Genomic DNA, 16,292 nt, shown 5'->3' on the forward strand with positions numbered 1-16,292 from the left:
CCAGGATGAGTAGTTATGGAGCATGCCCTTCCAGAGGCCAGGGAGCCTGATGCAAGCAAAAGCAAGTGGTGCCTTTGCAAACACAGTGCAGCTGTAACTGAGTGAAGGTACTGAACAATTTCTGCAAGCCAGAAAACCAAAGGCAGGTCTGATATGACCACACTTCATAGCTTGGAGTAATTGCAACAGACAAATCTGGTTAAGTTTGGTGGCCAAAGGGATTAAGAAGCTTGAGCCAGACGCCTGAAGTTGAAAAAGCAAGGAGAGTTGAAAGCAGGTTATGCATTTCCACCAGATGCAGGCGGGAAGAAAAATGTGCTGCTACCAATGTGCGCTCAGCGAAACAGTGAACTAGACCCCTCTTGGGGCATGGAGTGAGACTGTCTGACTTGCAGCTCAATGAGAAAGGTCTATCCTGCATCCCTATGCTCCACACATTACTGGGCTGCAGAGGGAGGCACAACGGGTTCCCCAGATGACTGCAGCTTGGTTGATGCAGGGAGAGATGGTCCTTCAGGTAGCATAGTAACAAGCCCAAAAGACTGTGGCAAGGTAAGCTCTTCTAGGAGAGGAGGCAAGAGGCCAAGGCAGCATCACACAAAGAAAGATAAACACAAGACAAACAGGAATCAGGCACCTACAGCATCAAAACGCAGTCTTAGAGTGGAGGTCGGCAACTGGCAGCCCTCAAAGCAAAACTGTTCTTGGACTGGAACCATTTGGCCCCCGAACCTCTAACCCCTTTTTTCTGGCCTGCTTAACCAGATTTCTTGAAAGGGTAGGAGGAATGCACTTCTCACATGTTCCTCTCTTCCGCCCCATTTGTGGCAAGAGGGTAGCAGGGAGACAAAAAGGGGGTAGGAACTATGGCTAGACTTCCCAGCAGGCCACTTTGGGGAGTCCTGACCAAACACACATAAATAACCTAGATAAAAACCAGGACCCTGGGAGGTTACTGGCTTGCAGTGGGACAGCTCACATCTCTAAGGCATCAGTAGCAAATGGGCACTGCTGCAGGTGGTTATGTTGATGTAAAACCTTTCAGGATCTGGAGGGCAGCTCTCAATCAGCGGACGCCTAGTCCGGCCAAGCAGCTAAAGGATCAATGCTCAGAGTCAACCGAGCCCCTAATATGGTCAAAGCAGCATCATTGCTCCCTGGAAACGCACAAATATTTATGATCCTCAGTGTAGCGGAGCAAGCAGTGAGCCACCACACAAGCCCTGAATTGTGCAAACCGGGGAGATTATGGGTGCAGCTTGGATCCTGCCTCTGCAGAGAGGCATGAAAAGCACATTAAAAGAGTCAGGTTGAAAACGTACAAGAAAGGAAACTGTTTGAGAAGTTGCTCCCAAGTACAAACTTTGAATGCAGGTAGGCAGGGCTGGGGAGGGGGAAAGGAGTGAAAAACAGAAAGAGCTCAACTTACACTACATTTATTGAGGAGCCCAGGGCTTTCAAGAAACCAAGGAACACAGAAGCACATAAGTTCTTTTGCAATGAAACTAAATGGTCTCATCCCACCTTTCCTCCAAAGAGCTCAGGGGTATCCCATTTTATCCTCACAGCAACCCTACAAAGTAGGCTAGGAGCTGAGGGAGACATACTCAAGGCCATCCAGAGAGCTTCATGGGTGAATGGAGATTTGAACTCAACTCTCCCCTGCAGGATCAACAGTTTTGAGAGCACTGAAGAACTTTAATAAATAAATAACTCAAATCCAAACTCCATCCACTACACCGGACTGCCACTTGGTCAGATGTGCTCTGGTGTTCAAGTTACAAGTTACTTCAGTCCATTCTCACTTTTGCACAGATAAGATAAAGGCAATAATAACACTTAATTGTATGGTTTCCCCCCCCAAATGCAATTAAAACTATTTAGTTTAATTAATTCAATGAAATTGATGAACGTGATGCACTGATACAAGCTTTTAGATGTCTGATAGTCATTTGCGCTTCCAGTGCCCCCTGCCTTAGTGCTGTGCCCAGGTAATCCCATTGCCCCCCAGGGAGCAGTTCCTAGCTACTGGTCTAGACTCCCTTTTTAAAGCCAGCCAAGCTGGTGGCCACAGCTACATCTCAAGGGAACGAGTTGCATGACTTAACTATGGCACTGTGTGAAGAAGCTCCTCTTAACTTTGATTTAGAACCCTGAAGTCATTTCTGTTTTGCTCCTTGCAAAGGGACGGTCTAGGCAAGCAGACTTGTGACGGATGTATTTACCAGCAGCGCCGAGAGCTCTGGAAGAACATCCTGGATTTCGAAAGTATAAACAGTGCAATCTTTAGCGTTTGCCATTTATCACCGTCTGCTCATCCAATTGGAGCGAGGAAAAGATATACTGCAATCATAGAACAGCCAATTCTAAGCAGCTGGAGCAAACATTTCTCAAGTGAGCCAAACCCTCTGGATCAAAACTGCTTTGATCAAGCACTTTGAACCCTTTGCCCTAGATTTGCTCCCACCTTGGGCAAAAAGCTGGCTTTGTTGTAGGCAAGGAAGCAGATTTCGAAGGTGCATTCACACGAAACCATCCGAAGCACAGATCAAAACATTTCTGAAGCCCAGTTTTGCAAAATTCTCCTCTCCCTCCCGATGACATGTCAGAGCTGGGTCAGCAACTGGCAGCCCCTGGGCACAATTCTGCCCAAGTAAAAGCCACCAGCTAGCCTCCCTAAAAACATAAAACACTCTCATTCCTGTGTAGCCAGCGGCGAGCCAATTCTCCCACCCAGACAGCTGTCTGCCATCTTTATTATTGTTCAGCCAAGCCACCAAGTGGCCAGGCGGGGGGGGGGGGGAGGAGGTGAAGTAAGCCTTGAACTGGAAAGAGAGGAGGGGGGAAACCGGAGAAGTCACGTGCCTAGTTGCTGGGCAACCACACAATTGTCTCCCATTGATTCCCGTTAGAATCCAGCAGCAACGTGGGACCACGAGGGGTTGCCTGGCAACAGCACGTGACACCCCTCCTCCCCTATGTGCGTCTCTCCCCCCACCCCACCCCGTCTCCATTTTCGCTTTAAGGCTTGCTGAGCTCAGCCGTGCCTGCCGCCAAAGTACCTGGCGCTAAAATGGCAGAAGTCAAAAGAGAGCCTCCGCCACCATGTCACATGGTCCAGTGCGAGGCTGGCCCCTGCTTCCAACATGGCAAGCAGCACATGCAGAATCCCCAATGGAGGCAGACTTGGGAATGAGGCATAACCTGATCACTCCCACAAAGCTCTGTGCAGGAACAGAGTTTAGAAATGCCTGACGAGAGAAGGGGAATCTGCTTGACCCCAGCTACAAAAGCTGGGGCTGCTGAAGAGGCCAGAGACCATCTTGGTTTTGAGTCCTGGAAGACCTGCTCCCTCTCCTGTAGGCCTTTTCCCACATGGCCTGGGAGGGTGGGGCCAGGACGGACTCCAGCTACAAAAGCTGAGCCTGCTGAACAGACTCTTGGGCTGCTGGTTTTTTACAACGTTGTTTTAGATCTTGTGATTGATGTGGAGATGGTTCGGTTGTGTATTTTTAATCTTTTATTTACCTTTTATGACTCCTTTTGTTAGGTTGTGGTTATGCATTTTTGCCACGCTGTAATCTGCCTTGAGAATATTTTGAACAGCAGAAAAGCGGCATGCAAATAAAATTAAGTATGTAATTTTCTAGAGGGATTCAAATATTGCTTGCTGCCGCTTTGGACAGCACTGACGGGTGTGGGTGGCTTTAAATGGAGAGAGCGCAGAATTCATGGCAGACAAAAGAAGCTATGCATAGCTACTAGCTGGATTAGGACCTGGGAGACTCGAGTTCCAATCCCCGCTCGGCCATGAAGCTCGCTGGATGTGTTAGGGCCAGTCACTGCCTCTCAGCCTAACCTACCTTGCAGGGGTGTTGTGAGGATTAAATGAGGGGGATTAAAAGATGGTATATGAAATATACATACATACATACATACATACATACATACATACATGCAAACGGGCATGTTTGGCTGCCACTTGTCGGAGTCAGTAGTCCCTGAATACCAGTCGCTGCAGTTGCAATTTCTCCTGCAATGGAAAAGGTCATTGTTTGCCTGTTCGGATGATCATGGCAGAAGGTGGTGATCCAAAGCACACTTACATGGGGGAGAGTTACCCTCCCAAGTAACACTATCAGATCAAGTTGTTAGCACTGGCTCCAGGCCAGCACCTCCCCTCCTTCTAAAGCTCTTGGGAGGCTAGAGAGTGTGGCTGGAATCTCTGCCTTTCAAATTTTCAGTCTAGGAACAGGGGTTGAAATAATCCCTCTGAGCCACATCAGAGATTCCACAGTTAATTCAAGCATGTATATGGATGGGGAACAGGGAGGGAAGGAGGAGCACATCAAAAGGCACCAATTAGCAGGGATCTAGTAATCTCCCAAAGCAAAGGAAACATATAGAAGGATTTAACCAAAAGCTTCAGAAGAAAAAAGCCAGGCAGCAGCTCACTCCACGTACCCTAAATTCAGACCCTGCGAAGTAAGAAAACAATTTTTACTTGACATGCATTAAAAGCTTCTGTACCAGGAAGAGGTTAAGTCAGGATAGCAACGAGATGCTAAATTGTGAACCTATTTGTAGTTGCTACGTGAGATAATCCAGGCAGGTGTCAAACAAAAACCTTGCACCCAAATACTGCACAACCTGATGCTGAGTTTGCTGCTTCCAGACAATCCAGGTATTTTCAGCTGTGCTCAACCCAAGAAGAGACTCATCTGCACGCACTATTGACCCCCCGTGAAAGTGCCCCCAAGTTATCATTTTCTTTTCTCCCCCAAGTTACCACTGGGCCTCAAGGTGACAAGGGGAGCCAGTAACATTGAGAAGGCAGGGACCAGACCTAGATGGCAGAGCACCTGCTGTGCATGCAGAAGGCCTTGGGCCAATCCCTGGCATCTCCAATTAAATGAATTGAGTATCAGGTGACCAGTAAGGCACAACCCTGGAGAGCTTACTTGTCAGATCAATCAATATTGGGCTAGATGGACAAAAAGCCTGGACTGGAATAAGACAGCTTCCAATGTACCTCTCTCCCATACACACACACTCCATGGTTGTAGACAACATCATTAAGCAAAGATGGAAAGCTGATGATGCTCTTGCATTTTATTTTGAAAACATTCCTGTAAACAAGGAAGGGAATGCAAGGTAAGTATGATGAGGCAGGTGGAATCTGCCCTGCCTTACGGGTGTGAAAAGTAAGAAGATATATTTATAGTTAAGAATTTTGGCTGGGCTGCACCAAGCAAGGCCAAGCTACCCCACCTATCGGGAAGAGTGCCACAATCAAAACGAGCATCACGCCAAGGAGAGGTTTGCTCTTGGCGAAACCAATTGTGCAATTTTCAAATTCCAAAGCACTCTTCCCCTTGGTTGCTCCAGACCAAGTGCCCTGGGGCGAGAGGAGGGGAGAGAAAATCTACCCCAACGGAGAAAGTGCAATTTGAAACTAGAAGCCCCATGAATGTTTAATGCTTATTTAGCGCCAGCCAAGGCAAAGTGGGTGACATACGGGGCCCATCCTCATCTGATGAAATTCTATTTGTGACATCACACCTTACAGAATATCACAGGGCTGTGACCCCAAAACGGTCGTATTTTTCACTGCTGCCCCTGTACTTTGGAATGTGAAGCCGCAACCGTCAGTCGATGTCTTGTAAAGACAGATCTTGTTGCCCAGACTTTCCCTAGGCCATAAAATTAGACTCCGCTTTAATTTGACTCTTCTTTATATGCTTTTATACTACTGTTTTATTGGTTCTATGTAGTATTTTTCTTTTCAGTGATACGGTTATTGCTTTGTACTGTGCTTAGATATTTTATAAATGCTTTGGAATTAAAATAAGTGACAGGTATAGCCTCCGCAGCCAGACACAGGCCATGAAGTATGCGAGGCAAAATGAACTGGGGAGAGGAGGAGAGGTTGCAAAATGACAGATGGCGGGAGCCAAGGGAATTAAAGAGGGAGTGGCAATGTACATGCAAGGGGAGACTTTAAAGCACTGCTGACTCCTGCACAGAACACAATTTGCCCTGAGCTATCTACGCAGGAGGTTAAGCCGGGAGGAGTGTAAACAGTAACAGCCTGCATCCCTTGGATCCTACTGAAAATCCTCCATGGACAGAAAGGGAGAAACAAAAGTAAACACAGTGAGGCACACTCTGGGCTCTGCCATCAGCCAGGTAATCTAGAAAGCCACTGGGAGGCTGCACTTTCTGCTTCCAAGGAAGAACCATCAGGGCAAGAGGGAGACCAATTGGACCCCATCCCTTGCCCAGTGAAGGAGCAGCTGGTCCAGTGCTTGCTTTCCTCTGCCCTACCCATTAACTTTTCCTTTTGTATCATGTCTGCTAGGCATGTGTGCCTGCACAATCTTTTGATATATGTGCATAGCAACATAAGAAGCTGCCTTATATCAAGTCACACGATTGGCCCATCTAGCTCAGCACTGTCTTTATATATTGGCTGGCATTGGCTCTCCCTGGAAGTGTCAGGGATTGAACCCTTTCGATGCAAAGCATGAACTCTGCTTCTAATCCACCAGTTTTAAAAATTTAGGTGCTGAATAAGCTTATTATGCAATACTTCTAAAAACAATAAATTAACAAAACAGCAACAGAACTAAGAACAGTTCAATAGGGAAAAGCCACATTTGCTAGGAAATGGAAATACACTAGGCATGGGGAACCTGGATCCTAGATATTGTTGGACACCAACTCCCATCAGCCCCAACCACACACAGACAGTCAGGGATGATGGGAGTTGGAGTCTCCTAATAACGGGGAGGGCCACAGATTCTACATACTTCAGGTAAAGAATCCATTCAGAAAACAGCTACCCTAATCCCCAAATCACATCAGGTAAGAGTTTTAACTCAAAACAGTTGCAACAAAATGCATCTGAAGCACATTTACACCACAGTCTCTCACAGAGCTGCTACTACAGCTCCCAGGATTCTCTAGAGGGAAAATGTGCTTTGAATGTACAGTGTTTAAATGACCCTTTAGATAAATAGCAATACCTACTTTGCTTGTGGAGGAGGCACCTACACCTCGTCCATGAAGGACAAGGGTATCGGCAGCTCCTAGCCACCACGAGCCGCTGTGATAACAGGACGCCGGACTAGACAGACCCTTGGGCCTGATTCAGCATGGTGATTCTTATCAGAACCAGATACTGGGCAAGTGGAGAAATAGCAAAAAGAGTAAACAGAAAACTTCATAAACACACAAGTTACCCAAAGACTGATAAGATAAGAGCTAAAATTCTGGATCAGAAATACACACACACAACACAATTGTTAAAATATTGATTTTTTTTTCATGGCAAGGAGATCTCTTCTCTGGGGCCAAGTGGAACTGGGACCACATACATACTAGATGAAAGTGGAACCAGCTTTTGATAATTGTGGCTCTTCAGAAACACTACCTGCCAGGTAAAAAAAAGGCACGGTATATTTTCCAGTGTTTTTGCAGAAACTAGAGGGGAGGGGCACTAAGAGTCAAGGAAACATTATTTCCCTGAGAACAGTCCTCTAAAGCAGAGGGTGGGGATCTTGCTGTGCCCCCCCATTCCAGTCCCCATCGTCTCTGACCATTGGACATGCTGGCTGCTGCTATGGCAAATGGGACTTGGAGTCCAACAACACCTGGCAGGCCACAGCAGGATCTCCTGCCCCCTCCTCCAAAAGAAAAATGCCCCTCTAAAAAGCAGACCACTTCATCTTGTTTTTCATAAAACCCTGAACTGCACAAAACGCAGCTTTCACACAGTGCCTAATTCATTCTACTGAGTCTCCGCCCCGCGCCCCCCCCTTGTTATTCCAGCTCTCCCTGAGTCACAGGGCCGGCTCTACAAGTCAAACCTCACCTGAAAGCGGCAACATGTGCTGAGGCTCCGACACACACACACTCCCGATTTCCCAGCACCCTCCATTACTACCGACGTCTTCCGATTACTGGTCTCATTTAAGGAATTATTGCTATTTAGTATACAGGGTTTGCATCTATCCGAGTTCTATTCAGATTAAATTAATGAACCAAAATTAGGCATATCCATTAACCTCAGTGGGTCTACTCCAAGTAGGACATCAGGGTAAGCCACTTTGCTTATAAAACGTTGGCGTTTCGCACCATGTTCTCTGTTTAACAAATTAAATGAATGCCTTGAGATTTACCAGCTCTCTCGCTTCGCCACCGCAGCACCCAACCGAAGAGACCCACTCGTCTCCCTTAGTCCCAGGAGGCCATTTTTTTTTAATAACCTCGTCTTAGGAGGCCAGTCCTCCTCAGCGCCTCAACCGCGAGGGACTCCCCTGAACCGGCAGCAACTGCGCCCCGAGAAGCCCCTTCTCCTCCGCCCCCGACCCTGAGTTAGGCACCTGGGCGGTGTCAGAAATGGCACCGGCCACGTGCTCAACGCAGCCCCTTCTCTAGCTCCCGCCCCGCTTTCCGAAAGCGAGGCTCCCTCCGCACTTCGTCCGGCGTGCCCCTGAGCGCGTACAGAGTGCCTCCGAGGACGGCGCGCGCCGGGCCCGGATACTCACGGACGCAGAGGCAGGCGACGAGCTTGGCAGCGCCGATGGGGACGGGGCAGGCGGGGAAGATGGGCTTGAGGAGGTAGGTGGCGAAGACGAAGGCGACGATGTACTGCGAGGAGGGCCGGATGATGAGCAGCTCGATCCAGAGCTTGAGGAAGGCCGGCAGCGAGCCGTAGACCTCCAGCATGTAGGCGTAGTCGCCGCCCGACTTGGAGATGGTGGTGCCCAGCTCGGCGTAGCAGAGGGCGCCCACGATGGAGAAGACGCCGCAGGCCGCCCACACCACCAGCGACAGCCCCGGCGAGCCGGCCTCCTTCACCACCCCCGTGGGCGTCACGAAGATACCCGAGCCGATGATGGTGCCCACGATGATGGCCACGCCGTTCAGCAGCGTGATGTTGCGCTTCAGGGCCACGCCGGGCGAAGACGGGTCCTCGCCTTCGGCGCCCGGAGACGGCAGCGGCGCGCAGCCGTTCTCGTGAGCCTCCGGCCCCGCGTCGCCGCCGCCGCCCGCCGCCCCGGACAGCATCTGCTTCTTCTCCTCCTCCTCCGGCGGCGGCCCCGACGAGGCGGCAGAGCCGCGCTTCTTCACCACGCCGCCGGCGCCGGACATGGCGAGGCCGGCTTGGCGGATGCTGCTGAGGCTGCTGCTGCTGTTGTGGGCACTGCCGCCCGCGGAGAGCCGAGATGGCCGCTCCCCCGAGCCCGTTTGCGCCACCCGAAGCTCCTCGCTCGCTGGCTTGTCAGCCCCGGCACGAGGAAGGCGCGCGACACGCCGGCTCCCTCCGCCGCCTTTGGCACCCTGAACGGCGGCGCCCTCTTCGCGGGCCCTTTTTATGGTGCCGGCACCTCCTGCTGGAGGGTGGGGAGAATGAATGGGAGGCCGGCCCGGCCCCTCCCCAACACGTGCTGGCCGCGCCAGAAAGAGGGGAGACTCGAGATCACCCCCGTTTGGCCGGGAGGAGGAAGGGCGCCTGACAGGAGCCCCAGAGAAGCAGCAGCGGGGCCGCGCGGGAAGGGACTCGGTGCATCCTGGCACCGGCCGCTTCAAGCCGGTTCTTGATCGCCCCGCAGAGCCATTGCAAGGAAGGAAGAGGTGGCAGCTGGCGGCGGGGTTCCTTTGATCGGATGCAAAGGAGCGCACCGCTCGGGGAAAGCGAGATCCCCTCACGGGCCAAGCCGAAGGCAAGAGTGCGCCTTCTCGTGCCCTTTTAGAGTCCCAAGGGTGGCTTTACGCATGCACTGGGCGGGGACTGTTTACGCTGCCTGGTACTCTCTTTGCCTTTGCAAGGTTGCTTCCAAGCGCCTTAAAGCCTCGAAGGAACAGAAAGCGCCAGCGCAGCGCGCCAGCAGGAAGCAGCTTCCCAGCTGGCTGCCGCTTCTTACTGACACGTGGTCTTATATACAGACGTTTCTTGCTAACACGTTTTGTATGCGACTCCCCGCCCCCCGTGGAAGTGTAGCCAATGTAGATGTGCAAAGCCATTCTGACTGACCCAACATGTAGAGAGCATCCCAAAGCAGTGCTGCTTGAATAGCATCATCGCTCCGATGCCATCATCTTCTTTATCTTTATCTTTATCATCTTTTTCTTTTTCTGCAGAGTTGGGCAGGTCTCAGCAGCCTTTGGGTTTTGAATTTTTGCTTGTGAGAGAAGGGCTCGCCTCACCTTTTAAAATTTGTACAGAACTGAGTGAGTGTAGAATAGCAGCAGTGGCTGGTGCCCATTGGGACTGGCAGGATAGAAGGCAGAGATGCCATCAGTTGGCAAAGCCAGGCCCTGTGGGAGGCGGAGCCAGACCCAATGAGGGACAGAGCCAATTCTAGTTTTAAACCTATTTTAAGGCTATCCCACTGTGAAATAGTTCTTTCTGGCAGAAAGTTCTTCCTGGTGTTTAGTCAAAATCTCATTTCTTGTAAACTGAAACCATTGGTTCTGGTCCTAGTTTCCAGAACAGGAGAAAACAAGTTTCCATATGACAGCTCTGTAGATATCTGGAAATATCTATCCTATATCCTCTCACTCTTTTCCAGGCTAAACATACCCAACTCCTTCAACCGTTCCTCATAAGGCTTGGTTTTCAGACCCTTTATCATCTTGGTCACCTTCCCCTACACACGTTCCAACTAATCAATATGCATCTTAAATTATTGTGTCCAGAATTGAACACAGTACTCCAGGTGTGGTCTGGCCAACACAGTGGGACTATGACTTCTGTTGATGGGGACACTAGACTTCTGTTGATGCAGCCTAGAATAGCATTAGCTTCTTTTGCTGCTGCATCACATTGTTGACCCATGTTAAGCTTGTGGTCTATTAAGATCCCTAGATCCTTTTCACCTGGCAAGCCAGGTATCCCCCATCTGTGCATCTGGTTCTTCCTGCGTAAGTGTAGAAGCTTACACTTGTCCCTACTGAAATTCATTTTGTTAGTTTGGATCCTGTTGGGTCCAATCCATTAAGATCACCTTGAATCCCGATGCTGTCTTCTGCACCATTGGCTATTCCTCCCAGTTTGGGGCCATCTCCAGATTTGATGAGTATCCCTGCAATACCTCCACATCCATTGCTTCACACGCTTCTGCTTCTGGCCCTGCCACCATAGGCAAGCAGTCCCCAGAAGGATATCCATGTCTGAATGCTGGAAAAGGTTACCCTCCCCTGATTTAAAATGTCAACTTGCATCATGTGAAGAAAGCTCACAAACGCCCCAGTTTTAAATAAAAGTTTTTTGCATCAGAGAGCAATGTCATCCTCCTTAGATCACCAGTATGGTGGCCTGGCTTGCTGCAGACAATGTTATACATGTTAAAGAACAACAACTTTGACAAACATTCAGAGTTGTCTGCATAGTCTCCCTATCTAGGCTCAAAGGTAGGTGACCATCTCAGTCCTTGTAAAATAATCAGGCTGGGCTTCAGTTCTTAATACACAACATCCAGGCTACTGGAGTTCATCCTTATTGCACTCATTTTGGGGCTTTTCCATTATCAGCTCCTGCCCCCTAGTGGACTCAGTGCTCTAAGGATCATCACATTGACGTCCACACCACACATTTAAAGCACTTTGCTACCATCAAAGAGATGGGTGGACATGGTCTCAAGGCACAGGCCCATTGTGGAATCTCCTGCCTATTACCTGAGGGATGGAGAATCTAGAGTTTTTTGGACTCCAACTCATAACACAGGGTGAACCTGCTAGGTCAGCCCAATGGCCCATTTAGTCTAGAATCCTGTTCTCACAGTTGCTGACCAGATGCCTGTGGGAGACCAGAAAGCAAGACATGAACACAAATAAGTGCACTCCACCATCCTGCCATGGGGGGAAAGCTGGAGCTAAGCAGAGACCTCCTGCAGGCTTTGACAGGCTGTCAGCCATTTTCAAAGCATTCCTGGGAGAAAGAAGCTCCCAACCTCCAGGCCTCTCAAGTGTCCTGCTTGCTTCCTATCAAGCACACATTTTCTTTTTTAGTTTGATTGACATCACAGCAAAGAGCAGACTGCAGCAGGGGTCGTGCCAGGCCCTCCTGAAGGGCAGAGCCAACAGCTTATTCTGGATACATCAAGCCTTTCTGCACTATTCATTATTACTGCCTTTGTTTTTTTACACATATTTGAATGTACTTGTGTGATGTTTCTAGATCTCTCTAGTCAATAAATTCATACATACAATGATTTTTATTTTTTTTACGATGTCTCTAGGAGGCGGCTGGCGGGAATGGCCTGATCCAAAAGGGCAACATGGCCTTAGAAGCCAGTATCAAATTAAGATGATCATTTATTACCAATCCTTCCCTAGCAGGTCCCAGGGCAGGTTACCAACAATTTAAGATGAAAAACAGTTAAAACAGATTACAATCACCAAAATAGGGTGGGCCCTGAAATTTATGTTGGGGCCAGTAACTTTTTTCTCTCTTTCCCAATTCAGTTCTTGCCTGGGTCCAGTGAAGATTTGTAAGCAACCATCCATGTTCCATTCAATTCTAAGATCAAGCTGTTTGCCTGGCTTTTGGTTTCGTTCAACTTACTCCTTTCAGTTTTTCAGAAGCAGCTCAAATGAACTTCATCTATTTAGGTGAATGGCCTGCCGTATCCCCAATGGTTCAGGGTAGGCACAAAGGCTTCCCATTCTCATTCCTCCTCCTGCGAAGGCAGTGGCAACCCCCATTTTATGGATGGAGAAACATATCCTGCTTGATGGAGTAGAAATGTGCCCTCTGAGGAGCCTGTGGCTGGCAACCATTTGAATTCGGGTCCAGCACTCTTTCCACCCGTTCACACAGTAAAATTAGATTATGTCCATTTCCAGCCATTTCAAATATATGAAACTCGTTGTCTCTTCTGCAAAAGGAGAGGGGATTATTTTGCACTCGGAGCTTTGAAGTTACCACGCAGAACATAGGAGTAACAGCTCTGAGTGCTTGCCCTATTACCACTCCGGTCCTTGCATTCAGCCACGGACCCTTTGAAGAAGATTCAATTAAAGAATCAGTACTCCATGTGCTAATACTCAGACAAGCGGCGTTTGTCACATCAAAGGGGCTCCTTGCTCACACGGCATAATTATACCTGAAGCAAAAGTGGCCCCAAGGCCAGAGATAATGCACAGGTGACTTTCAACTATCAGGATAATTGCTTTGCTCCAAAATGTAAGCTATTGCTACACACACACACACACACACACACACACATGGTTTTACGTTCTAGCCAATATCTGGAGCTGGTCCTAGCATTCAATAGCTAATTGATTTAGATATCATCTTTATGACACAATCCTGCAGCAGACGATTTGTATAGAACAGGCACGTCCAACTCCCAAGTGACTGCGATCTACTAACAGTATAAAAATACTGGCAGTGATCTACCCATTGTCATTGCCAGGCAAAGTTGTCGAGCCTTTTGGGGGGAGGCAAAGCTGTTGTTGAGCATTTTGGGGGGGGGGAGGCACAGTTACTTTTTCCCCTACTTCTTTAATTGTACACGATTGACCATTAATGTCCTGCGATCGACTGGTAGATTGCGACCGACCTGTTGGACATGCCTGGTATAGAACAAAGAATCTCCACTAGTCCCAGAACTTGCTTCAGTTTAGACATGTTCTGTTCTTGGAACAGCATCAGCTTTATCACAGGGCAAGGATTTGATGGAGGGTCCCACACACCCAGAGGCAAGATGCTGCACCCAGAGGCCCTTTTGCTGCTTCACAGGCATTACGATACTGGATGGTGTAGAAGTTTCTTTCCAGACATTGATTTATAGCAGCCAGGAGTCAGGCGGAAGATTGGAGAGGGGCATTTTTGTACAGTTGCACCCAACACTAAAAACGCAAGGAGAGAAGAGGCAGAGAATGTTTTTGCATAAGAATATCTGTCAAAAATAGGGGTCAAAATAGGAGGGAGTGGAAGAACGGGGTCAAATTATTAATATTGCTGAGGCCTAGTTACAAAGTGAGTTTTATTCCTTGCAATGCATATAACGTGGTTCCCCCATTAAAAGCAAATGGTACAGACATTTATCAGCTTTACCCTATCACATATTTCAGAGCCATTTTATATGCAACCAGTTCTTCCATTCTGACATGCCAAAGAACTTTTTTTTTTTTGCAGACGTATCTATGGGCTTGTACATGCCCCCAGAATAGCTTGCAAATCAGTGCTCTCTGCTTCTCTTATCTTGAGAGGTTCAAATGCTTCTGAGCCATTTCAGAAACCTCTGGCCTAGCATTCATGAAAAGCCCTGCTTGACTCCGGGGTCCCACAACACTGTATTGTGCCAGCACGTTCATGCGCTGCTTCTGCACACAGACTAGCCACTCCACTGGGAAGATGAAGGGAGGAGGCCAGGCAAACCATCCAGCCTCCATCCAGATCTCCCCTGGGAGGCCCCAGTGATTTACAGAATTTTTTTTAAAAATGCCCAGTAGGCAGTTTGCTTGGTATTCTTTATGGTTACTGCTCAAGCGAACAGGCAAATACAATGGCATTCAAAGCACCCAGATTGCTTTTGGAGTGCATGTTTCATGCAGTCCAGGAGCATAATGAACCATTACGTTATTCTTCAGCAAGTACTGCTCTCAACACAGTGTGTTATTGTTCTTCCGTTCCAAGTACAATGCAATTCAGTAGATTTTTTATCTAGTCACAGGCGCTCTCCATACAATGAAACAGTTCATTTTTCCTCCCTAAAAGGAGGATAAAACTGGAATAACTTCTGGCAACAGGAGGAGAGGCTTGTAAATACGCATTGTGTTTAACCAATTCACCAACTTAAGTGTCAGAGGTTTTTTGTTTTAGAAAACAGGTGTTAACAGCCTATATAAATTGTTTCTGCCTGGTATCCAAGCCACACGGAGACACAGTAATTAAATCAGAATCACTGCATCGCACTATTACTAATTTGAAAGCAATTCATTTAGCATATTCAGAACAAGGGGTATATATGATAGCAGATTTTATAAATACACAAGCATAAGAACAGTCAGGAAGATAAACCATTTATCAAAAAGACAAGTCAAAAAGACACCCCTGAAGTACAGAAGCCAATTCCGTTTCCTAAAAGTTGTGTAAACTACCTGGCTCCTGTTCTCACCAGCCCAAGTGGAATTAAAGGGTTGATGCAACTAGGCAGACCCACTGAAATTAATGGGCCCAAGTTAGTCATGTCCATTCATTTGAATGGGTCTTCTCTGGGTAGAACTACCATTGGCCATAACCTAAAGTTGCCACCTTCTGCAAGGATTAAAACCATTGTGCGTGCCAAACTGAGCTCCTATCTGAGCCAAGTGTGGGGACCCTCTAGATGTTGTTGCAGTACAACTCCCATCAGCCCCTGCAAGCTTGAGCAATGGGCCAGGGATGATGGGATCTGTAGTTCAGCAATATCTGGAGGGCCAAAGCTTTTCCACACCTGCCCTGTTTAGTTTCTGAGAATAGATTGGTCCAAATATATCCATACAGCTGATGCCATATTCTAACTTTTGCTATACTCCAGTTATATTTGGTACACAAGACCCACCAACCTATGGTTGAAAAGGAGAGACCACCCTTGCAGAAAACAAGCCGTGTGCTGAAGACAGAGTCACTCCCTGTGGGCGAGTGGGAAACATAAAATTAATCCCACTTTTGCATAGGCCAAAATGAGGGCACACATGTAAACAAAAACTGATGCTTGCAGAAAGTGGATTTCGGTTCACCCTATAATTTAAGTAACATGGCTAATGAAGCTTGTTTTTCAAAACTGCTAGAACAATTTATTTCTATTTTTGACATGTACATGCTGAAACTGTAACAGAACACTCCTCAGTACTATTACGTGATATTTGAGGGGGGGGGTTGAAAAGGGCTGCAATGCTAAAAGCAATTGATTAATTCTGGCACATGATAAATCTCAAGATAGCTTTAGCAGAAGATGGATCCCAGATGAGGCTTGTTTTTGCTCATACAAATACTTTGCAGGCTTTTGTTTAAAAATACAATTAAGACTTGAGATCAGCCTACAGAGTAGGGGGGGGAATATATATTTATAGGTGTGCTCATGACGAAGTCTACACGTGGGAGTCTCAACCATGTCAGTAAATACATGCCCATTTCCTTTGAAGTTGTTCCTGCTGATCTTAATTGAGCTCGTTTCCAAGGAAGCACACTTAGGATTTCATCCAGAATCCATTTAAATCCACTGGTTTGTGGAAAAGGCTTATTCCCTGGATCCAAGAGAACTAAAACAAACACCTCTGGTAGGCACAAAAGA

At 47.9% G+C, this 16,292-nt stretch overlaps 1 protein-coding gene across 1 annotated transcript in view; it reads right to left on the reverse strand.

The window, feature by feature from the left end:
- The window catches only part of SLC7A5 (solute carrier family 7 member 5), a 50,311-nt gene extending 41,086 nt beyond the window's left edge, over positions 1–9,225 (reverse strand). Inside the window, exon 1 of the mRNA XM_053399943.1 lies at positions 8,553–9,225. Coding sequence (XP_053255918.1) covers positions 8,553–9,159 — 607 coding nt within the window. The 5' untranslated portion in view covers positions 9,160–9,225. The remainder of the gene's footprint in view (positions 1–8,552) is intronic.
- Positions 9,226–16,292: the final 7,067 nt, after the last annotated feature.

This window comes from Podarcis raffonei, chromosome 8, assembly GCF_027172205.1.
Source record: "Podarcis raffonei isolate rPodRaf1 chromosome 8, rPodRaf1.pri, whole genome shotgun sequence".
Lineage (NCBI taxonomy): Eukaryota > Metazoa > Chordata > Lepidosauria > Squamata > Lacertidae > Podarcis > Podarcis raffonei.